Source organism: Orbicella faveolata, unplaced genomic scaffold (assembly GCF_042242905.1).
Source record: "Orbicella faveolata isolate gen_17 unplaced genomic scaffold, um_ofav_v1 contig_24, whole genome shotgun sequence".
NCBI classification, from domain to species: Eukaryota; Metazoa; Cnidaria; class Anthozoa; order Scleractinia; family Merulinidae; genus Orbicella; species Orbicella faveolata.
The window spans coordinates 25851166-25876633 of record NW_028301552.1 but is presented as its reverse complement, the minus strand read 5'-3'; the positions used below and the strand labels follow the sequence as shown (position 1 = coordinate 25876633).

At 39.4% G+C, this 25468-nt stretch overlaps 2 protein-coding genes across 6 annotated transcripts in view; both read left to right on the top strand.

Annotated features, from left to right (window-relative positions):
- Positions 1 to 25468, top strand: part of LOC110053781 (katanin p80 WD40 repeat-containing subunit B1-like) — an 84685-nt gene that overhangs the window by 44836 nt on the left and 14381 nt on the right. For all 5 annotated transcript variants that reach the window (XM_089291725.1, XM_089291726.1, XM_020760063.2 and 2 more), the window contains exons 7-9: positions 9970 to 10001; positions 14098 to 14148; positions 24789 to 24887. In XM_089291725.1, coding sequence (XP_089147851.1) covers positions 9970 to 10001; positions 14098 to 14148; positions 24789 to 24887 — 182 coding nt within the window. The remainder of the gene's footprint in view (positions 1 to 9969; positions 10002 to 14097; positions 14149 to 24788; positions 24888 to 25468) is intronic.
- LOC149111047 (uncharacterized) lies at positions 757 to 8845 on the top strand. The gene has a single exon (XM_089291727.1). It carries the CDS (start codon positions 2546 to 2548, stop codon positions 3134 to 3136), a length of 591 nt encoding a protein of 196 aa, XP_089147853.1. The 5' UTR covers positions 757 to 2545; the 3' UTR covers positions 3137 to 8845.

Sequence of the window (25468 nt, the reverse complement as noted above, 5' to 3'; positions counted from 1 at the left end):
ACTTCTCTAAAAATGTTTCGTAGTAAAAAAGCCTCAACCTTAGTATTTTTTTCTTGGCATTACTAAACTAAGGGCTGAACTTTGCAGGGATACTAAGACTTCACGATATAAAACATGGGCATGGAAAATATGCGGCCTGAAAAACAGGCCATTTCTGGTTGCTCCCCATATGCTCCAAATAGGACCAAGTTGTGATCACAGCCACAGGCTAACAAAAACTTCCCGTGAGCTAATGTTTTTACCCATAGAAGCCTAAGGATAGGGCGTTACAAATATGGTTTTGGTTTTGTCTGAAATTAATTGTATGTTGCTAAAAGAGAGAATGAAAAGTGGCCAAAATTAGACTAAAAATCAGCCTCTGGGGACCCCTGAGGGACTGATATCCAGAACTCGGCTAAAAAATGGTCGTTGAACCTGAAACTTTGGCATATTACATAAGTCCACATAACGACTTTGTGTACCAATTTTAAGCGAAATCGGCCGACCTTCATTTCCAAGTCTGCTGCGGTCTCTCAGCCAGAAGCTCTTAAGGGGTTTGGGTTGGGGTTAGATATTATGGGGCCAGTTATTGACTCCTGTTCTATTTGTGTTCCTTTCCTAGCTCCTCTCCCCCCAGTTTCAGCAGTCACTCCTCTGCAGGCGGAGCAGCTTGTCTGGGAGTTGCAGCTCCATCCCCATCAACAGCAGGTTCATTTTGTATTGGATGGAATCCGTCACGGGTTCAAATTGGGCTTCTGCCCGGCCCAAAAGCTGAGAAAAACAAACCATCTGCGCACCAGCATCAATCTGTCATTGACAACTATTTAGCCAATGAGGTGTCGTTGGGAAGGGTGGCTGGCCCTTTTGATTCCCCCCCCCTTCCCCAACCTCCAAGTCAGTAGCTTTGGTGTTATTCCAAAGAAGGGCCAACCAGGAAAGTGGTGACTCATTGTGGACTTGTCTTCCCCAGGGGGGGCTAGTGTCAATGATGGGATCAACCCAGATGAGTTTACCCTCCACTACATAACTGTGGATCAAATTATTCGCCTAGTGTCTCGACTGGGAAAGGGGGCCCTCATGGCTAAATTCGATGTCGAGGCTGCTTACCGCAATGTTCCTGTTCATCCATCTGACCGTTATTTGCTGGGGATGAAGTGGCGTAATCAATACTATGTGGATCTGGCTCTCCCCTTTGGCCTTTGATCAGCTCCTTTCATCTTCAATGCGGTAGCAGACATTGTTGAGTGGATCCTTGTGCATTCTTACCAGATTCCAGACCTGCTGCACTACCTCGACGACTTCATCACTGCCAGCCCTCCTGAGTCATCTCAGTGTGCGCACAACTTGAGTATTGCAGTGTCAGTATCCAGACATTTGGGCTTGCCACTTCACCCCAGCAAGTGTGTGGGCCCTTCAACTGTGCTCATGGTCCTAGGTATTGAGCTGGATTCCTTTAATCAAATTGCTTGTCTCCCCACCGAGAAATTGTCCACTTTGCAAGATCTCATTACTTCTTGGCTTTCTCAAAAATGGTGCAACAGGCCGGAGTTAGAATCTCTCATTGGCCATCTGCATCATGCAGCGAAAGTGGTCTGGCCTGGGAGAACTTTCTTACGTCGCTTGATCGACCTGTTATGTTGTTTTCGCAGAAGGGATTACCCAGTTTGCCTTAACAGGGAATTTCACTTGGACCTCCTGTGGTGGTACCAATTCTTATCGGATTGGCACAGTGTTAGCTTTTGGCTGTTCCCAGGTTTATTGCCAGAGGCAGACATCAAGGTGGCTTCTGATGCAGCTGGATCAATTGGTTATGGAGGGCCTTTGGTTTGCTGGTTCCTGGGCTCCTTCTCAACAACAGCAGTCCATTGCTTATAAGGAGCTCTTTCCAGTTGTCATCGCTGCTCATGTTTGGGGACACATGTGGTGCAAGAAGCACGTCCTTTTCTGTTCAGACAACGATGCTGTCGTCCATGTTTTGAATTCCAGGACTTCTAAAGTACCTTGTTTGATGCAATTACTGCGCAGCCTGCTTCTTGCAGCCAGTCGTCATAGTTTGTCCTTTTCTGCACTACATGTACTTGGGATTAACAATCAGATAGCTGATGCTTTGTCTCGCTTTCATTGGCAGGACTTCAGGCAGTTGGTCCCGGATGCACAGCTTCACCCTTCTTGGATCCCGCCGGAGCTTCTGGCGGACTTGACTTCTCTGCCTTAGAGCAACAGTACTTTTCCTTTTTGTCTCAAGGCCTCGCCCCCTCGACACGCCATTCATATGCTTCAGCACAATCAAAGTTCATTTCCTTTTGCCGTCAGCTTGGCAAGTTACATCCTTCAGGGTCCCCATGCCCAGCAGACGAATGGGCACTTTGCCTCTGTCACGTTTCTTGCGAGAACCATTCAGCATTCCTCTATCAAGGTGTATTTGTCTGGGGTTAGAGCCCTTCATATTGAACAAGGTTTCCCTGACCCACTTATGAATTGCCTTCGTCTTTAACGGGTTGTACGTGGAATCAAGCGCTGTCAAGGTTCTCCCTCTTCTTTGCGACTTCCCATTACTGATGACTTGATGTTGGTTATTTGGTGGTCTCTGGACCTTCGCCTCCCGGACCATTGCATGTTCTGGGCAGCTTGTTTATTGGGATATTTTGGCTTCCTACGTGCTTCCGAGTTCACTGTTCCCAACCTGCCTAGCTTCTCCTCATCTCTGCACTTGGGAGTTCAGGATGTTGCGGTGGATTCACCTTTGGCCCCATCATGCATGCGCATTAAGATTAAAGGTTCCAAGACTGATCCGTTTCGGAAGGGCTGTCTCATTCACATCGGCGTTGGTAGGCATCCATTGTGTGCAGTGCATGTTCTTATGACTTACCTTGTGCTCAGGGGTGATGCTCCAGGCCCCCTGTTTTTGTTTCAGAGTGGTCAGCCTCCCTCACGTTCTGTGTTGACGGATTGGCTTCGGCAGATCATGGTCTCTGCCAGGATTCCCGGTAACTTCTCGAGCCATAGCTTTCGTATAGGGGCTCCTACTGTTGCTGCTCGCAACAGAGTACCGGATCATTTGATTCAGTCCATGGGCCGCTGGTCAAGCAATGCCTATCAGCTCTACGTTAGGGCCCTTTCAGATGCCTTAGCTGCCCTCTCTAAAATATTGGCTTGAGGAAAGTATTTGCGCTGCCTGGAACGCCTTTTGGAGCTTATCTCTGGTTACTGTAGCATTATGTTCCTGGGTCTTTCTTTTGGACTTGCAGTCCACCATGGCTAGCTTCCTAGGTATGTGTTTATTTTGCATTTGCCCATTATAACAGCTGATTGGTGCTTGGGGGTAGTTTTGGGGGATCGGAGGTACCATATCACCCTGTCCTCAGGTCCCTCCTTTCTCCAAGCACCAGGAGAAGGGTTTCATCTGGGTGGTTCCTGCTTTCCAGGGTTGCCATGGATACCTCCTAGGGGCTTATGGCTTTGGCACCCCGCTAACCTTTAAGGCACCAGTTCCCAAGCTCATCTATTTGTGATGAGTTTAAATGTGGCTAAATATCATTTAGGCAAGGTTAAACTCGAGCTAATACAGCCAGCTAGTATGCCCATCCAGCTAATATCATTTAGGCAAGTTAAATATGAGCTTATGCAGTCAGCGGTTTCTGCGTTTGGGAGTACATGACCTGTGGGGCGGCCTTGAGGGGTTTATGGTTCATTGCATAATTGTTGTAGTGTATTCTGCTGATTGTTGCGGATCAGTTGCACTGCTTTGCTCGCGAATCATTGCAGATTCTTGCACCCTCTCCTCCCTCCCGTTTTGTTCTTGGTCAGGGTAAGTATTCTCCAGGTAAGTAGATTCCACTGAATTTCTTTCAGTGTGACGGTGCCAGTTAGCGGACGCTCATTGGGTGGTTCCTGCTTTCCAGGGTTGCCATGGATACCTCCTAGCGGCTTATGGCTTTGGCACTCTGCTAACCTTTAAGGCACCAGTTCCCAAGCTCATCTATTTGTGATGAGTTTAATCTTGGTAAACATGTATATAATACTTGCACTGTAAGACTGAGCTTCAGCTAGCGTTTTTCTTCTGAAAGTTCCTATACTGAATTAGCCGCAGATAAATTTTATACCTCAAAGTTGCTAGCACAAAATATTACAAATAATTGCATATCTGCGAGTAAGAAGACGTGTGAAAAAAATTGCAATTCTGAGAAAAAATTGAGCGTTGAGAAGATCTAGTAGCTGAAGTTATCTGAAAAACGTAAGGTCCAAGCGAGCACACGAGACAACATACACAGCACTAGTGCCTTAGGTTTAGCAAGGTTTGGCCCTGGTTGAACTTTTTGAATATTTCTAGGCACTCAAGGAGCTTGAGTGGCTCTCGGCTATCGTTTTTTCTGCTCAGTAACCTCCATTGTTACATATTCTACACTCTATTCTATTCCTGTGTTATGTATTCTACATGGTGGATGATTAAGTAGCTGGGAAGTAGTACTGTTTTCCTACTGCAAGCGTGTTCAAGATCTCTTCTGCTTAATCTTGAGAAGGACTCAGATCAGCCTGGTGTATGGTGAGTTGGCTGCTTCTGTACATCACAGACAACCTGCAAAAGTACTGGGCTATCTGGTCTGCAGCAAGCTACTCTTCTTTCTTGGACATTTTCTTGCCACTGCTGTCTTGCAGAGTCTCATCTTACTGCACTCATCCACTACATTTTCGTCCTGTCTCCTCACCTTCCAGGAATGTTCTTTTCACTTTCTGAGAAAAGTGGGTTCCTCAGACCCATCCCTTTGAGATTTCTCATGTGGATCATGATCACTAAAGGACGCTTGGGATTTCAACCCATTTTATTTTCACACTGTGTATGCCGTTTCTTTCTCTAACCTCATTAGGTGTTTACCCGCTGATCCATGTGCTTCTGTAGACTGCAAAATATTGGTATGTTTTTGTGAATCCCTCAGGGTAGGAGGAATACACTCTCGTAGCTTTGACAACTTGGGACTCTTCTTCAATAGACTGCAAGGTCCTAGACCATAGTTAATTGAGGGGAATGGTTATGAAGCCCAGCAAACATCAAAGGAGCAAACAAAGATGCCAAGATTTGTGTTGGAAGGTCCACGACCGTGCATAATTTTTTGCGCTCATGCACTATGCATGAATTACATAACCAAAACGTTTCTATTGGTTAGTTCCTCGGTCAGTAGTATACTACAATTGTGTTTTGTGCAAGTTCAAGGCCAAAAAAGAGAACAAAAACACACAACAAAGAACTGTGTTGAGTATTATAATAATCCCCTTCTATTAACTATGCCTAGTCTGAGGCTGTTGGAGCTGACACTTGTCAAACTCCTGGATCTAAAAGTAGCAGTCTCTCTTGTGCACAGTACATTTAAGGGCTGCTCTACGCCCTAGTCTGTAGGCCCTTGAGGTCTTTTAAATCCATTCCTCGTTGTGCAGGTGTGAAACGTTTACCAGGACCCACATCATAAGCCTTCTACACTCTCAAACCTAAAAACTTTTAGAGACAGGATCCCAGATATTGTGTGCTTCATGGCCCGGCCTGGCTCTTAAGTCTTGACAATATTATTGATCTGCCTGGCACCCTTTAACCCACCATAGGGTATCACTAGCACTTTATATGTTGTCGCCTTCATTTATGCTACGAGGCACATGGCTCTTCACTGTGGCAATTCATCTGTCACAGACATCCTTTCCAGCCTGTGGATCACTGAAATCATATCTGACGATCTTAATGCCTGTGCACTCTCTAAGGCTGGTAAGTAAGTAAGTAAGTAAGTCAGTAAGTCAAGTTTATCATGTATATGCACTTAGCTTAGCTGGGAAGTGAGAGGATGAGATGCGAACAAAGGTGACATCCGGTACGTATTGTCACGCTTTTCTTTCAAAAAAAGTTACAATTGAGCTAAACATCAAAGCCATTCTTAACATTGGAGTGTGCACATCTATAAATAGAGATTAAATCCCTTGAGCACTGACCTACAATTAAAGGGCTCTCTGACTTCTCTGGACATATTTACAACAATGAGCATGTTTGCTTTACAGGTAATTATATAAAGGAATATTTAATAAATAATAATAACAACAAACTTTTAATGATAAATAATAACAATAAATATAAATAAAAATAATTAATAATAACACCAACAAACTATTAATTACCACTTGGTGATGTTATTTACCGCTGACAAAGGTCTTTGGTTCTTGTTCCCGTGCTTTCAAAGTTATATCCACAATGTTTATTTTTACATCAATTAAGATTTATTTGCCAGCTGATGCAGCAAGGTTAAAAAAGTCAAAGATGTTTTTTAACTCGATTCGCATGAAATGGATATTCATTGGGTGAGCTCAAGAGTTGATATATGAGGGCAAACAATAATTCCAGCGAATAATACTTGTCAGGATTGATGAGTTTGTATGCTGACTGTAAAGTAATAGTTGACAATAATCAATTGCAACATCAAGCATGTGACCTGTCCATGAAAATCGAGCAGGGTTTCAAGAGTAATATAAAAAGTAAGATATGCCCAGAAAAACTCTCATCTAAGTAGTCAATGTTTTAGAAGTTTAATATCATGGCCATTCATTCCCATATTTAGATTTTACGAATATAATTTAGGTGTTTTGTGCCCACCATGGTGCAAGGGGGAAGTGGATGGAACCCCTTTGGGCTTTCTCTCTGTTTAGGGCCAGCGAAATAAATTTACATTAATTAGATAGCCCTGAGCTTGGTCTACAAAATGATACCATATATGTTGGTTGCCAAATGACATCATTTCACTGCCATCTTGGATTTTACTTTTTTCTTAAAAAGTAAAAAAATAACGGAAATTGATACAAAATCAAGCCAGACTACTTATGAAATGTACAAACTGGTGAATTTCTGGAATTTGATGAAGAAAACTGGAAAAAAACTGCAGAATTATGTCAAAAAAGTTGATGTTTGGCCAAACCCACATGAAACTAGCAGTTGCCATGGAAATGTCAAAGATGGTGGACACACAATTGACATATCAAAATATTCGTGAAGGAAAAATGCACAGCTACTGAAAGTTTCAGCCCCTTAGAATAAATCATCTTTTCAAAATTTTGAAAAAAAAACTTATTGGGGGATGGTATTCACCCCCCCCCCCCCCGTCTTGTACATCCGAGGGTTAAGGGATATTGCCAAGGGTTTTGCATTCATTGAGCTTCCACTGCCCTAAATAATATTCAAAGACTTTGTTAACAACATTAACATAGAAATAACTTTAATAATTTGATTCTATAATGTCTAATATTTTTAGATTTTGCCCTTGTCTCTTTGTTAAAACTAGTCTCTTGTCATGTTGTTTGAACAGCTTTTGTTGCCAAAAAATAACAGATGCCAAAAATTTTATTCTTAATTTCATCAGGCCAAGGGTGACTCTAAACTGTGGTAAAATTAGTTTTGATTTAGAAAGTTGGATTTAAGCAATATTTGAGTCAGAATTTGAGCTAATTTGCCTTATAGCTCAATGTTGCGTGACATGGGTAGGAAATGACAATCCTTGATTGGCACCTGCCACTTCAAATGACTTGAAACTCCTGGTGTGAACTAAGATAGGTCTAATCTATATTTGTGTAAAATATCAATAACATTCAATGCATTCTGTAAGCAGGAGTGGTGTCTAAATTTGATGCTTATTTTAGTGACATTTTTGAGATTTTGGGCAAAAAACCAGGGGGGTGGTCTTACTCCTAAGGGAAAAATCCCAAAGCCAGCCCACTTTGTCTTTTAGAGTTGTTGGGTAGTTCCTTCAATCTGGCAAAGTCACATCCAAAAAGGAGAGATGGCATGTATCACCCCTGCCTGGTCCTCTGGTAAACTCGGTCTTAACACCCAACATTTAATTACATTGTATATGGGAGTAGACTCTTTTTCCTTTATGTTCTGAAGATACTAAGTTATGCACTGCATCATTTACTCTGTACTGATGGTACTGCTTACATATTGTAATGATTCTGTGGTTATTTTATGAAAGGGCCATGGGAATGACTGTACAATTGAATATTCTTTGATGGCTTATGTAATTTAGTAATGTACAAAGATGTTCAGATTTCACACTTCCACTTTGCTGGCAAGCAAATTGAAAATCGTCAGTATAAAATGCAGACTGTGGTCTGCAGACCAGGGTAAAATGCAGACGGAGCTCTAGTGAAATGCAGACTGAAGACTACTCACTTCATAATTACTTAGTGTGTTAGTATCAGCCCTGGGGTGGAGACCCCATATAGAAAGGACGAGGTGCTCGTTGTACCTTTTAGGGGTTAAAAAAGCGGTGGTGGTACCTTTTAGGGTGTTAAGCCTGAAAAGGCCCACAGCAGGAGCTTTTACAGTACCTTTTAGGGTATTGGGCCGAAAAATTATGACCGGAGATGACATTTCGTTTTAGAGTTGATACCTCTTAGGAGTGAAAAAAAATTTCAAGCCACGCCCACAAGGTAGGATCTTGGTACCTCGTAGGGTTCTTTTCAAAATTTCTGACGAGCACTCCCATCCTTGTTATATGGGAGTGCCTCCCCCCTCTGGGAGTATCAGGTGCTGATCTTAAAACATGATTATTTAGGCTAACTGTAGAGAAAGGTAGTTAGACTGCACTCCAGTTAGCCTAGATATCACTCAGGTTAGCCTAAGTAATGTTCCAGTTTGCCTGTTTACAGTTAGGTCTCAGTGGTGGAAATGGTAACATCATTCAGTTAAAAAGTCTATACTCTGCAGTCTGCATTTTACCCTCAGTCTTCATTTTACTTCCCAGTCCGCAGTCTGCGTTTTACACTGACTGACTCAAAAGTCTAGTGTAAAATAAGCTTGCTTACACTGTAAAACTGCAATCAATGCTAAAGCCTACTGCTATCAACAATGAAAAATGAGAAAAAAATACATCAGATGGCTCACCTCTTAATCTTTCAAGAAAGTACCTATTGTGTCAACATTTCATGGCATTCAACTTCAAAGTTTTTTAGCTGCGGATATTGTTAAACCTTTGATGTACACAGTGCTTATGATCTGACATGTTTCTAACTGAGCACAAATTTTTCCGATACCTAATAAAGAGGAAAAATCACTTGAGACCTGAAAACTTTGTTCAAAATGGTTAATTCCTAAGTGTTTTGCAGGGCTACAAACTCGCCACAAAATGTCGAATTAATGTCTTGTTCCCAGTGCTCCTCAGCCCCTTTCGAGTGGGGAGAATTCACTGAGTGCAGGTGCAGGGCTACATGAGGGGCAACATTTCACATTCTTTGTTCCCGCCCAGTGGATTTGTACGATGAACGTTCAAAGAGATCTAGAGATCTAGAGAGTGCTACCAGCTAAAAGCCAATGTCTTATCACCTGAAAAGAGCTGTGTGGTGGGGGGGGGAGAGGGGGGAGGGGGGGGGGAGGGAGAGAGGGTTAGCCTCTTAGGTTCTTAGGTGGTCTTGAAATCTGCCCATGAAGTAAGGCTCTATTTGCATTTTCATTGTAACATCATCTAGGCTGCAAGCAGTCTCTCTTTTCCTCAAAAATCTGTGGAAAAGAACGCAAAACAAGTAAGCGTGCGAGCGTGACTCATGACTGTGAGCATGACGTGTAAGTAACTATGCCTTGAGCTGCTAGTAGCACAGGCGGCTACTCATCATTCAGCCTCGTGGGAATTTCAAAAGTTTCAACCTGCAAATGTTTGAAACCAGTAGCAAGTTGTCCCAGTGATTGGCCATTTGAAATGGAAGCCATCAGAAGTTGTCAAAAAGTTTTCATATACTAATCAAAATCTTTCCTCTGTGGCAATAGTAACATACATAGCTCTGTAAAACAGTTAACTTATTTTTATTTGCAACACATTCACAAAAGAACTCTTTGAACAGTACAGCCGCTTGCAAAGGGAATACTCACTCCATTTAGAATATGAATACTTACACTGTTGAAGATGTAATTTGTTACATGCATTATTGAGGGAGTGATGTTTGTTCATTGTTTCATTTTGTCTCTTACAACAGGACACAAATGCTTTAATTGAGTATCTTCTACGGTAAGCTGTTACTCAGTGCTTTCTTTTTCTCCTTTGGAGGGTGGGGGCAAGGTAATCCTGGTGTTTGTAGACTATTTGTTGGTCTCTGATGTAGGTTACTTTCAGGGCTGTGTACTGTCCACTAGCCTCAAGTTATTATTGCCTGAATACCAAACCTCCTACTCTTTTTAACACAGTTGTTAGTTATTGAAACTGTTTACTTTTCAATACCCTATATACCCTTAGGCAGCAAATAAGTGTAAATTAAGAACAAAGCCTTTGTGTGTAGTGTACTAGCCTCAAACTAGCCACACTTGATTCGATTAGTTTGAAAACGACGCTATCTACTAGGTGTTATGGATAAGATAATACAGGCAGTTTGTAGGCTAGACTAGACTGAAATACATGTAATCCATGCATTTAAGTCTCAGTCTTTATTTTCAGAGCTGCAGTTAATTGTGGATATTTTATCACCAGTGTGATTGCTTATAACTTCAGGGATTATTTGTCACCTGTCAAGTCACATGCCTACAATGTTCATTCCATTTCAATCACATTTCTTACTAGGAAATACAGAAAACGTAGCTAATGTAGCATAGATAGACAAAAGTAGCTAGTGAAGTGTCAAAAGAAATCTGGCAACAAAAATAATCGAAACGGTCTGGGAAAGACAAAGAAGTAGGATTATCAAGATCTCACTAAGTGATATAGACCTCAGCCTGGTCCATGATTATTTTAGACACCTTCATAGTGTTTTCAAAACAAGCTAGCCTCTGCAGAGATCCACCCCCTACTTGATTATATATTGCTGTTTACTTTAGTTAAAGCACTCAGTTTGCAACAAACAAGCTCGGTATTGCATCTTATCGATAAATCTTTAAGGTGGCAGAGAAGCTTCACACTCAATTTTGCAGCCATGATTTTTCATGCAATAGGAAGTAAACTTGTTAAGAAGAAAGCTCAAAGCATCCACTGTATTTTGTGCCCTTTGCATTATTGTGTTTTGATAGCCATCTTGCAGTTTTAAATAAGAGCAGAGCTCGATGTTGTGACTTAGTTCTTTTTTTAAAATGTCCTACTCATTGAATGAGTGTAATGAATGTTGACTACCAAACTATACTTCTCCTTTTCATGCATGTAGCCTTTGAAATGGTGTTCTTCTTGTGAAATACGCAGTGGCTTTATGTAAAGTCAAATCAACATCTTTCATTGGCAACATTCCGTATCAGCATGTAAGATTTTTGTGAAAACTGTAAATTGTATTGTTGGCAAGCTAAGTATATGTAGATTTTGGATAGAAGAAAAAAGCGTAAAACTATACAACTTTTATGTGTGTAAACAAGCTGAAGGAAAATTGACTGTGCAAGTGAGTTTGTGCGTACTGGTATCATGTGTCCTGTTTACTGGCAGTAGCACTGTTTTATTGGTAACTGTAATTTCCAAAAATACTATAAAAGAAAAAGTTTCCCTTAATAATGAATCGTTTAATAAAATTGAAAACGCATTGGAACACATTTCAGACAAAACATGTATAAGTGGATGTCAGATTTTGCTATTCAGAATGGCTCGCTTACATTCAATTATAATTATGTATGTTAGCAGGACTTGTTATTGGTATTATTGTCAAGATGTGGATAGCACTGATGTATAATTAACTTCTTCTTTTGATGTATTTTACATCAAATTAGACAGCATTTCTAATTGTTAAGTATTTTTATGCATTCCTGGCTGTCAAGGCTGATTTACACACTGATTGTACTGCTCACACAAAAGATTTTTGAATCAAAAAACACTTTATTGATAAAAGAAATCTCAAGTGGGTTAGTCGAACATGTAATTTGAAAGAAATCTGAGCAGCATTTGAATTTCCCACGGTATGCAAAGACGTTTATAAATTTGCCTCTAAGAAACATGTGCAGTGGCCATGCATCAGTGAACATGTAAAGCCTGTGCATGATGTTAAATGTGCTTACTTTCTTTTGCGCCAGCTTATGAAAAATAACGAAACAAAGCTTCCAAAATGGAAGCTTTTCTTATAAATAAAATAACAAATTAAAGAGTTTCATTCAGTCATTTTCCTTGTAATTTGAGGGGAAAAAAGTAAACTGGTTATACATGAAAAAAGTGTGATTTGTGTCATTTTAGTGTCTTTTTTGTGGAAATATATAGGGATGGATGGGCAGAAAATTGTTGGCAACTAAAATATTGGGGTAACCTCAATTGTTTGAGTGTCACTTCTAGCATCTGATGGCAGTCAAACAACCACAAAAAACTGATTATTTTTTCTTTTTGTTTCAAAAAGTCATGTGTGGCAAGTAGGTGAAAAATTCAGCCAATACACACAAATAATCAATTTATAACTTGGTGGACTTTGTTATTGTTCATTTGATCATATGATTGCTTTGTTGTTTATTGCAAGTGAACTAAAATCAAATGATTTGACAGATAAGTTGGGAGATCACAGCCCACCATAAAAAGACAAATCAAAAAATCTTGAATTTAACTAGCATGAGCACTGGAATCTAAAGTTATGCTATTAATTAATAGCAACAATTTAAGCTTGCGAGCACAACTATTTTCTCCTTCAGCCTTTGAAGTAAAATCCAAACCTGCTTTTGAAATGTGACTGAAGATTTTCTCACAGATTTCCGCCTTTAAAACAGGGATTTTCAATGGAATCATCCTGGCCCTTTTGCTGCTTTATTAAATTGATGATAATAAATAAAGAATAAGAGTAAAATGGCAAGAATGATCTTTTATTTTTAAGTAATTCTAATTTTAAAAAGGTAGGAAATTTGCATATGGACAAAGCAATGTGTGATGTCAAATTTGAAACCTTTATCCAATGTCAGTGATGATTTTATTACTTGATTCTCACACCTTTAAGATGATAATCCCAAGTTGGCAATTCCTTATGGCACTTCCTAGCTTCTACGTTGTAGATGTCAAAATTTTCTGGGGGGGGGGGGGCATGACCTTAGGCCCCCTAAGATAAGGGGCCTTGCAGCCCTAAACATGTCACAGCCACCTACTCTTCCAGCTGCAGACACTTACGTTGAAACATTTTGAAACCCCACCTATAGAAAGGAGCTTTAGATAATGGTATAATACATTGTTATCATAGTTTGCATAATGTGAAATTTAAGCCATTAACTATGGTCTGTATAATATCAGACTGCCTTATTATGCCACTAGTTACTGGCATAAAATGTTACAGCGTGTAATCAGACTGCCTTATGACGCCATTAGTCACCAGTGTAAAATGTTCCTTTTTTATTTTTTTAAATTGTTTAAAGACTAGTGAGCGGCACAAAAGAAGACTTCTTGTAGTTGTAATTTCTTCGTTAATTTCTTTCCAACATGTTCTGTCTCTAGCTGAAACTACTTCAGGGAATCAATACCACTAACATTTTTAACTTCCCTTGGAAGTGAACAACAACTGAAACATGCTGTAAACAGACGTTACAAGAAACTTCTCTAAACAAAGGTTACATTGCTTTGCTTTGTTGCTGTAAGCGAGTGCAGCAGTGAGAATTGACCATTTGATTGAGTAGTCTGTCTGTGTGGTTTGTATAGTTTCTGTTCCCAAATAAAAGTTTGTGCTGAGTGTATTGTTGCTTGAATGACCCCTTCACCATGTCAATGTAGTTTTTTCGTACAGTGTCTTCTTTTGTTGTGGCATTGGTTTTTGTCCGAGGGGCAGTTGTCTTTATTTTGGCAGTTGCATCTGCTTGGTGTGCTGGTTGATGGTGTTTTTGTTGAAGATTTTATGTATATAGTTTAAAATCCATATGTGCTCAAAAAACTGAGTAGTCTACTATTATAGTTTACTTTACTGTAGAGCACTATCTTGGCTTCAACAATGAACATCACCTGGACTATTAGTGAAACCTATTGAAATACTGAAAAAATACCCAATTTCTAGCTATGAGTAGCATTTGATCTAAAGTCTCAGCCTCCAAATTTTTGCATGTCTTGGATTTGTTTTTTGCTACAGTGAGTCTGATCTGAATGATTTACCCATTCTTCCTTCCTCCCCTTAAACACCTCATAGTTGTATAGTGACCTGGATTTAGCCTTTTCACTTACTAAACTGAATTCTTGGTATATGATTTAGACTGAAAGATGACTCTGTCGTGGTTGACATTATGCCATTTCTAACAAGCAGGTATGTGTCTTTGGTTAAGATAATTTTTGTTGTCTCAATGACACATGGTATGACTTGCTTTAAAAGCATTGCATGCACTAGTGTTTTAATTGTTTAGTATCATATTCTGTTTGAGTCCTTTGTATTTAGCAGGGCCCCTCTGGATACCAGCCACTGTGCTGAATGGGCCACCCTGCATAAATAAAGTTTTACTTTAACTTTAACTTTAACTTTGTTATTAATAAGAAATGGGCACATCATTTTGGTCAAAGTGAGAGTCAATGCAGAGTGAGGAAGGGTTTAAGTGCTATTTGGCCCCAATGCTGCCAGAACAAAGTGTATCTAGGAAGGAAAAGAAATGAAAGTTTTTGGTGACATAGGCCAAATACCTACAGACTGGTTTGGAGCTCCACCCAAAAATGTGGGGAGGGTATGGGCGGGTTGTGATAAATTTCCTTTTCTTGGCCAAACTGTGAAAAGACACTTTACTGATGTCATAACCTCTCATGAACCTATGAGGAAGTGAGACATCCCCAGGGTGTTACAGCAATAACACTGAATGTATTTGGGATGTTAGATACATTGAATTCCAACAGAATATGAATATTGAAATGACTGAATAGTATCATAATCTGTTTAAATCCTTTGTTGAGTTATTTTTTTGTAAAAAAAATACCTCTTAGTTGGCGCGTCGGGTATGTTATGGACGGGTCAATGGGTGAGTGAGTGACTGAGTGAGTGAGTGAGTGAGAGATGTATGTATGTCAAACCAATCAGATTGGATCTACTATAAACAGCCAATCAAATTTCTTATTGTAAAGGTAAATGGTGTGTGAGAAGATTTGATCCCGATAGAGTTCAGAACGGCCGTATTCATTCTTCTATAAAAGAGGAGGAAGTATTCATATATCGGGTTTACTTCGACATTTTCTTTGGGTTAGGCTGAGGATTTTAGTTAATGAACGAGATGAGCCTTGAGGTGTGAAACTGTTCGTGAGTTAGTAGTATGCAAATGCAACGAGATATTTTTATTTTTAGTTACAAAGGCAACTTGATACTTTTGTTTTTCACAAGGAGTAAATTCAATTAGAGGTCACGAATCGTCACGTCTAGTTCTTAGGACATGTTTTAGAGGGGACGAGACTTCAGATTTGAAACAGTTCTAACGTTTACAATAGTAATGTTTTGTTCTTGTTGCATGCAAATATAACAAGATATTTTTGTTTTTTAGTTACAAAGTGTAATTTGACACTCTTGTTTTTCACAAGGTAGTAAATTCAATCAGAGCTGACGAATCGTCACCACTCTTTCCCACGAGATGTTTGCTATCTTTAGTAACAAATGGTAACTTAACACTTTTGTTTTTTATATGGGAGTAAATTCAATTAGAGCTGACAAGTTATCGGCTATCGTTTCCAGGATATTAAACAAAAAAGAAGCTTTCATTTCTGGAAGGTTTTTACGTCTCTGCAGTAGCAGTTTAATAGTTTTATTTGATGACATTCATTTCAGTCCAATATTTTTAAAGGTAAAAAGTGTGAAAACTGTTCAAATGTTGTTCTTTGAAGACTGCGTGGCACCAAGTTAAAGTGCAATTTAATTAAATCAGACTTTCAACGTGTCAGAGGTTTTTTTCTCTTTCTATTTTCGGTGAAGTTGTGTTGTGTTGTGTAAAAAGGTAAACTTACGACTCGTATAAAATACGAAAAAGTCTCAAAATTAAGTTAAGTATTTTTGAGCAAAAATTCCTCTTGGGGGTTGGAAGGGTTATGTGATCGGTGAGTGAGGGAGTTATGCATGTGCATGTGTCACACCAATCACAGTGCGGGTTGTATCAAAGAACGAATCAAATTGCCTGTTAGAAAATAATATGGTATCTACATTAATCTGGAGACGTGTCAGATTACTGTAGTTTGTTCAGTCAAACATTTTATGGCTTACTATTTAGCGATCTTACCATGACCGATGTTACATCGCAACCAAAATAACTTGTCAAATTAACCAAATCATTACTGTACCATGAATGCTTCTATCTCCAACACTTCACACACAAAAATAACTCTTGCACGCCTTGCGTGCCTATGTTTATAATAAGAGATGGGCATATCACATCAAGAACCAACTTGACCATCTATGAGCATGATTAAAATATGAGAAAACACAATGTGTAATGATAATTTAAAGTGCCACTGACCCCCAAATTTTTTTCGCTAATATAAATTTCCTTTTTCTCCTGATCACCACTGCAAAAAAATTATCGTTGTAGCTATTTTCGTTAATTTTCCATGAATTTTTAAAGTTTGTAAATTTGCCCTTTTCCATGTTAACGACCGAGGAATAGGGGAGAATGGGACAAGTTGGCTTCTGACGTCACTTCGGGAATAACAATATTTTGTTTCTGAGAAGAATGTATGCAAACATGCGATAGTGTGTGTCAAAATCGTTGCAGGACGCAAAGAAGATATGTTGTTGGAGGCTGTAGCAATACAGGATGCATAGAATAGAGTATTCCTCTTCATTCAATGCCTCTATCTCGATGAAACTCTACCAGAAATTTAAACGAGAAAAAGACCAAAGAAGTGGGTTGATCTGTGCAAAGCTAAAGCTGGGGAGCCATTGAAGATTTCTTCGATCTCGGATTCGCCGCTACTGTAAAAACCTAGAGATTTTCATTGCCTGTATATTCTTCTCTATCTCTAGTGGAAAGCTTGAAATTGTCAAGGTACTGCATAAGACGAATTTGGGATAAGCTGGAAGCCATCTGATTATTTTGAGCGCAAACGATCCCCCAAGTCGCAGACGAAATTATAGGTGAGGAAATTACACGGTAAATTAAACGCATTGCATTTTTTGTACCCGAAGTAGAGACTTGTCTAAACAAATAGTAAACAAAACCTACATTCTCCAACGATGCCAAGAAGATGTTGGAGGCTTCGAACTGGTGAACTAGCTATGTATTTGTGGATTTTAATAAAAACACACATACGCTGGAGGTCACCTGTAATCCGGTTGTGTTTCTCTATGGCCATTCCAAATACAGAATTGTTTTGTTCGTCGAGCTTCGACTTTGAGGAACGAAGTATGTCTAAATTACAAACTTAGAATGAATCAAGCATTATGAATGTATGAGGAAAGTGAAACAAATGATTAAGATTCAACTCTATAGCTACAGACGGAGATTGTCGTGCTGAAAGAGGAATGCACTTGTCAGTCAACCAAAATGCAAACTAATAAGTCGACTCCCAGGTTATTAGCGTGTGTAAAATGGACAATTCATTCAAAATAACAGTGAAGTACGAATGTATTCATTTAACTGATAGTATACTGTACCTCTTTTCAAGATCTTGTCAAAGGATTTTCCGTGATTTCTAGTTTGAATCGAAATATGCAAATTTGTGTAGCTTGTGTTCGTATACAGTAATTGACTATGCATATACTACAGTTGGTAGACAATAATGAAGCAAGAAGTTACCTCACCGTCAAATATTGTTTGCTGACATCTCTGCTTATCTCTTATGGTGAAACTATTATTGATCTGGATAAGTAGGCAGGAATGCAGTACGACTGAATCGCATTTTAACTTGTATTTCGGGGAAAATTAATGTTTGAATGTAAAGATGTTTTGACACTCCGAAATTTGCACGTTCCGTAAAGTCAAATTACCAACTCTTCGTGTTCATTGACATCTTTGTAACACTTAAAGAGCTGTAAGCTAACTTGTCAGTCATTATCTGTACCTTTATAACCCAAATGGACCGGCAAATTGTCGATCCTGGCCTAAATATAATTATCCAACGCCGCGATCTCGACTGGCAACCCGCACTTCGAAATGGAAAAAAATATGTACATCGCAGCTATCCAAATCATAGCTAGACTCCGAATTGTAATGCTAGATGATACAGTTCTTTCACTTAAAGTTCTTGTCCAGTTTTGATAAAATATGAATCACAAATAACCCGAAAATGTTTTGACAGCCCTCGCAGCTCAGTCAAAAGTCTCTTGAGTGTTTTAGCCCGGTTCCTGAAGTGACATCACTAGTAGCCCGACCCAGATCCCACTTTGCGCAGTAGTGAACATAGAAATTACATGTTTAAACGCCTGTAGAAACGCAGGGATTTTATCAATCAGGATAATTTTTTCGTTGAAATAATCAGGGAAACTAGTAGATTTTATTAAAGTAAACAATTTTGGGGGTTTAGTGGCACTTTAATACATTCCTTTCCATACCTCACAAAAAGGACTCCAAAATAAGTAAAAGTAAACTCTACTTAAATTGTGGCAAAGGCTTTAGAAAATTTTTCTAATTCGTTCCACTTTGAATATACATCAATTGCTGAACTGTCTGTAGAAGCTAAGTTGGCCTCAAAGCCACCTGGATTCATGACTTGTTTCAATTTGATGTAATGTTAAGCTGTCTAAGATTTCCAACCAATGTGATCCATAATTTCATGAAGGCTAACTTCAGCAAGTGCCAAAGAAACTTTCTGTCTTTAAAGTGATGTGTTAACTGCTTAACATAGACCTCTAATTGTGACTGGGCAGCTGAAGAATTCAAGGAACTATACGCAACATGTTTGTCCTTTGATAATGATGGAAACAAAAAACCTCTTGTTACACTGATAGATAATAACTTGTGAACTTTAACATGAATTTTGATACCTAAAACAGGACATATCTTTCTGTTGTCTGCCTGTTTTATAGCAAATGTGCTCACATCACCCTGACGCAAAGTTTTTGACCAAAGGTGATTGAATGTAAGAGCCCAAAATGATCTGGTAAATGTAAAATTTCCTGTGTCTTGAAATGGGTCAAATCAGTGGTTTGATTACCAGAAAAGAAAAATGAAAGTGAAGAATGATCATCACAGTTAATTTTCCAATTTAAGCAATGGGAAAGAAGAAGCCTGAAAAAATCAGGGCTTCAACGGGATTCGAACCCGTGACCTCCGCGATACTGGTGCGATGCTCTACCAACTCCCGTGAGGAGTGAAATGATGTGAAGTTTATATGAAATAATTCATATAATAATTCACGGGAAGATATGAACTCAATTAATTGACCTCGCTCCCAATGTGTGGCTTCATAGCTTAGTTGGTAGAGCATCGCACCGGTATCGCAGAGGTCACGGGTTCGAATCCCGTTGAAGCCCTGATTTTTTCAGGCTTCTTCTTTCCAATTGCTTAAATTGGAAAATTAACTGCGATGATCATTCTTCACTTTCATCTACAACCGCAGTTCATATATGAATTATTTCATATAAACTTCACATCAGAAAAGAAAAATGTCTTAAAAAATTATTGATCTCTTGGAAAGAGGAAAACTTGATGGGGCTCTATAAACCGTGCAGACAAATAGGCAAGTATGTGGTCAGTTAAGATCTCCAAAATCAGCAATAAAATTTTTGTTGTTTGAGAAGGGGCGACCCTTGCCTGTAGTTGCTCTGCAGTAACAGACGACAAAATAATAATTCTTAATGTCCCCACTTGCAGCAGGATTTCCTATACCCAAAAGATAATTCCAGGTCCAACCCTGTCATGGTTAGCAAAGATGGCTCGAGGCTTACCAATTATACTGTCAACAGGTCCGCTTGCTAATCACTTGGGACAATCACACTGAGACATACCCTCTATGGCCCAGAAATTTTCAATGAGTTCTGTGAACGACAGTACGACCATCCTCATCTTTCCAAACTAGCAATTTAACAACATCTAAGGGTAGAGCAGAAGAAATGCTCTTAAGAGGATCTAGCTGAGTCAAAGATGCAGTCAGTTGGGTTCTAGAGCTGATTTCTGCTTGACGTAACTTGTGGAGTTCCAGCTTTGAGCCCACTGATGTAGACGGGCTTGAATGTTGCCCTCATTGACCAGCTGCTTTAGTTTCTGGTTTGTAACTCCCGCCACTTCTGCTGAATGTCCCTTTAAGGTTACTTCCCACCTTCAGAGGCCAAAAAAATCGTTTTTTCTTTTATTTGACAAAATTTAAGTTTGTCATTTTATCTAGTGTTTCCAAAGGAAAAACATTAAAAATCTCAAAAAGCGGCCGAGTTATTTAGAAAAGACATATTTTCAAATAAAGTTAATAAACTAGGAAGGTGTCATAATCTTGTCAATGGGCGAGAACCCTGGGGAAATTTTCGCGGCAAATGCTCATCGCTCATATTTCATGTCATTTGCATATTTTTATTTACATCACACACTTGACAAAAATTCCCACGTGAAAGCTCTTTACGCTAACTCCTATTGAAAAACCAAAAGCAGAAAAAAGTCCTTGGGTAAAGAAAACGTAAAAAACCGGCCCAAAGAAGAAAGAAAAAGCTCCATATTGTCAAGGAAAGAAAAACACCTTGCCAGGAACGACAAAGGCTCTTGGTTTGGCCAAACACCTTCGACAATCTTGGCATCTGCTGAAGATCCGGAGCATTCAAATATTCTTGGAACAAGTAGCTTAAAAATCAAGGTCAATGTCAGTGCAGGCTGCGAACAAGATTCTTCGTCGGAATCTGGCGGAAGCGATGAAGAAAATGAAACCTACCCAAGGGAACTCATTTCAGCAATAAAGGTATTTCTTAAGCTGTCCATCGATTCCTTAACGTCTTGTTTTTCAGCGGCACGTTTTCCGCCTTAAACATTTTTGGCGTGGGTTTTGCCTTTGCCTTTGCCTTTGGCGTCTTTGCCCATTCTATTACGTTGCCGTCCTAAATTGAACTCCACTGAGCGAGATAAAAAAAAAATGTTGCAATGCGATGCTTTTCCCGGGAAATCTTGATCTATTGTCAGAGACACTAGGAGGTCCTGTTGGCCCATTGGTTTGTGGTTTCATTGGGCGTGATAATCTCCGGGCGTGGCGCGAGTTGTTTATGAACCTTTACAAGCTAAAATCTCGCATTTGATTTTTGGCAGAGTACATCCACTTTGAGTATGCAGATTTGACGGATTTTCATGAAATTTCGTGAGAACATTCCAGCGATAATGACAAACCAAAGTGTGTCGGGAAATTTTGATATTTAACACATTTTCCCCGTGGCGTCCATTTACGCAACACGTCTTGCATATTTTTAGCTACTCTAACTTTAGAAGTGGATATCTAGACAACCAATCAGAATATTGAAAAAGCCCGACACACTGTTGTTGATTGATGCCTTGTGAATAAGACTGTACACCCATTTTGCTAGTACTGCAGAATCCGATAGCCGATAAATTCAATAGAAGAAGCCTTGGTCATTTCACGCCTTACCGCCTCCTGACACTTCCTAAAAGAATGCATTGCTGAAATTGTATTTTTTTTGTCAAGCACATTTACTAAGCTTTCTTATGATATATAGTTTGTTGGGGTTTTATTGAAACTGGCGCGCGTACGATTTATTTCCCAAAGGGCACCCGCGAAGGTGGGAAGTAACCTTAAACCACAGTTTTGACAAGAATGAAAACCTTCATACTTTGTGTAAGAGCAGTCTCGGCAGACCACTTTTGGTTGGAAATGTTTTGGGACTCTAGGTAGTGGCTAGAAAACAAGAACAAGACAAAAGTTGGTTGGTTTAAAGAGATTGCATGAAGTGATAGCTCAAAGCCTGTTCGGATCTTTAACGTGAAATGCCCACAATTCGACTGGGGGAGGAACTGAGCTATAGCTACGCTCTCTTTGTGAACACAAAATGGTATCCAATTCTCCCTTTCTGCATAAGACAAAATGATCTGCGATGGAAGAAGAGAAGATTGGCCACCAGTAAGGTTTGGTATAAAATTTGGAACCACGATAGTGAGGGAAATTCCTGCAGATAGAAGGAACTTAAGAATGGGTCCTATGAGACTGAAAGAGGGAAAAACATAAGAATTCTCAAGGTCCTTCCAGTGAAGAGGCAGGGTTCGAAACCTTGAATTTCAGCTTGCCCTTGGGACAAGTATCTCTCAAATTTTGCTTGTCCTGAGCAAGTCTTACCTTGCTCTTTTAAGGATTTAGTTGGCAGATGACTTGCCGATCCCTTGCCCATGGGTCAAGTGAGAATGAAAAGTTACTTGCCCAGAAGGAGAATCTACTTGTCCTGGACGACCGGATGGCACTTTTTTCGAGCCCTGAAGAGGGTTTGTGCAAATAAATTGACGCCACGCAATAGGGGCGTGGGGAAAAGACAAATAGGAAGAAGAAGAGTGCTGTTAATTAAAATCTAATGCCAATTAGATCCAGGGTGTGGTCTGAGACTCCTCCAAATTGTTCCTGGACTTTTTTCGCCACATCTAGGAGATAACATTGTATCAGAAGTCTTGAAGGCTGATCTGCGCAGTTTCTTCAGAAGGAACTTTGCTGTAGATTGTTTTTAGAAAAAAAGGAACAGTTCCTTGGTTGCAGAGGTAAGCTGAGGACGTTTATTTTCTTCTCTGCACCAATTACCCAGAAGGACTTGGCTATCAACATTGATGTCTACTCTACAATTGTTGGCAAGGTAAGAAGTGACGAGAGTAATTGACAAGCATTAGGGCACTTTCAGGACTGCCAGTATTTCCTTAGTAGAGATGTTCAACATGCATTTGTGTGAATTCCAGTAATTTCTAACCTCAGATTGCCATCTGGTAGATGAAAACACTTCCCCATGTAAAGTCGGAGGAGTCAGTGGACAAAGCCAGAAGAATATGTTTCTCCTCTCTCCAAGGAACATGACTCTCCCTGGTATTGACAACGCCCCAATGCAATATTTCTTCATGTAAGGCCTGGGAGAGAGGAACATCAGAGTTAGGACCCACAGAAGCTATGGCAGTAGCTGTGTCCCCGATAAAGAGCTTTGCCTCAGGGGTGGTTAAAGAAAAAGACATGCTTGCCCTGAAATGTTGCAGGGTTTTAACTTGCACAATTTTTTTTACATGCTAAAATCGTCTCACATAGCTTAACAAACTTCTCTACCTTATCCTTGCGTAGGATGAATGCCTGCAAAGTTGTATCAATTGTCAAATTCAAGTAAGTAATGCGACTAGCTGAACGAAGACAGACTTGGCCAGACCAATAAAGTACCCGAAATCCACAAGAATAGAGCAAACAATATGTAAGACAGCCAAAACAGTCAACGTAGCAACGACAAATACAAGTGTACGATTTATGAATTTATTGACAAAAATAGCGGAGACAATAACAACGGGAGCAAGGAACAAAAACAGGAACGAGTAACACAAGGGTTATTGAGAATATAGCATTTGAACTAAACCAGTGCTTGACTTGAGAACTTGTGTATAGCTCAGAATAAACCAACTGAATCAACTCAATTTGCTGAACAAATGGTTGCCAATTTATTACAGACTTGAGGAAACTGTAGGAATAACTCTAAACCAAGTAAGGCTAGGGAGTGTATTTGTTGCCCACAAATACAGGATTTAGCTAAGAGAAGTGTGTGGGAATGATCAAATCACCAACACATACCAAAATAAGGTGTGTAAGGAAACCAAACTAATGTAGGAAAAAAACCCAAATAGTAATAAGAATGATAGCACAACACTAATAAAAATAGTTTGACAATTAGAACTGAAAGTGAACTAAAGTGACTTTGTCACAGATATAAATACCCACTTTAGCGGCCTTGAACTTCAAGCTGGAATATCACTGAGAGAAAGGCAAGGACCAGGGTTCTTTGCAAGTGGAAAACTTACCATTGAGTCGCTCCTTGATGTACAGGGAACTCAGAATACTGAGATCTTGTGTGAAGCTAGACACAACCAGGCCTGTTGAATGATATATGAAGGTGGACTCTTTCCATCCAGATTGTAAGATATTATTGATGAGCCACCAGCCTCCCAGCTGCATTCCAAAAGAACGTTGAGATGACGCGGTTAATAATATGTGGTCATAGCCTGATTTATTATCACATTTCGTGAGGAATGTTCCTTGATAAGCATAACGAGTGACATGCAACAATTTGTTTAAGGAAAATCCTCCGTCTGTCATCCAGTTGTTCATAAACCTTGCGTCCTGACACAATCAAGGATTTGAACGCTCTCATGTTAAAGTGAGAACAATGTACGTGGGTCAACCTGACCCACTTGCCCCCAAACATCCATGGCTCCGACCATGTGATATTTCGATGAGATACAGTCATCAATCATCACCCTTAAATATTTAATATGATTCTTGCTGACCAGAGAGTGGCAGGTTCCATCCTCGCTTCTAATTTGGATTTAAATTTTACGGGCATATCCATTTTTTAGTGGACTTAATAATCATGAAATTAGTTCTCACCATGTTGATTGACAATTTGTTTGCATTTACATCACACCATTCTTTCACCTTTTCAAGTTCAAAGTTAACTAGAGCATCAAGGGTTTTAAGGTTATTTGCCGAGGCGAAAACATTAGTATCATCAGCAAAAATTTGGATGCTTTATTTATTGAAGCAATTAGATAAGTTGTTTAATATGTAAATAAGGAACAGAAGTGGTCCCATTGTGCTCCCCTGGGGAATTCCAATTTATGTGCTGTGCACATAAATTGACACTTGCAATGAAGTGATTTGTGCTTCATTGATTGTCTTTTTTTACTGGTACAGTGCTTCTCCCAAATAATGAAATCAGTGCTGAACTTGAAGTTTGTTTTACATTGTATTAATATTATATGCGTGCAATGTTGTTACGATTGATAACAGATTCTTGTTCTTTAATAATTTTTACTAATGTGATTGTGGTTTCAGAGTACGTGAGGTATCACCTGAAGGGCATGCCTTGTCCATGGGAGCCTGTTTGGAAATGTTACCAGCACTTGAAAGACTCTTAACATCTAAATTTGAAGAGTGAGTTAACTCTTGTTATTGCCACAAACATGCAGACGTATGCACATAGTTCTTTCCATACGGCGTATATCATACTGTAGTACCCAAAACCTGACATATTTGGAACAGAGGAATGGGTATTGCAGTATTGCTATCACTTTCTTAAACACATTGCTTTGTGTGGAATAGGTTTTTTTCCTCTTCCCCAGGGGCATTTCAGTTTCCTGTGTACTTTTTTTTAGATTTTGCTTGTTATTTATGGTACTAATAATTGTTTTCCATAATATTCGCAAAAGTTGAAGATGACTAAACTAGTCAAAAATGTTCACTTTTTTTAACTTAAATAATGTCTTAAATTTGTCTCCATGAATAGATTATTTGATAAACCTTCTTACCCAGGTGTTTCTGACTGCCTTGCTTGTTGTATTGGGAGTGATTGTTTTTGCCATTTATGTTACATTTACTAGGAGAAATTGTTGATTTACAATTGCTGGCATGTCGGGTGGTCATATCGCATTTGAAAATAAAAGTCACCAGGTTAATTCTGCTTAGTAAAGATGTTTACCTGATATAGTTAATAAAATATCAAACACAAAAGGCCA

What these genes read in the sequence shown, in the direction of transcription:
- LOC149111047 (XM_089291727.1), top strand. Translation starts at nt 2,546, where the DNA reads ATGTTGGTTATTTGGTGGTCTCTGGACCTTCGCCTCCCGGACCATTGC.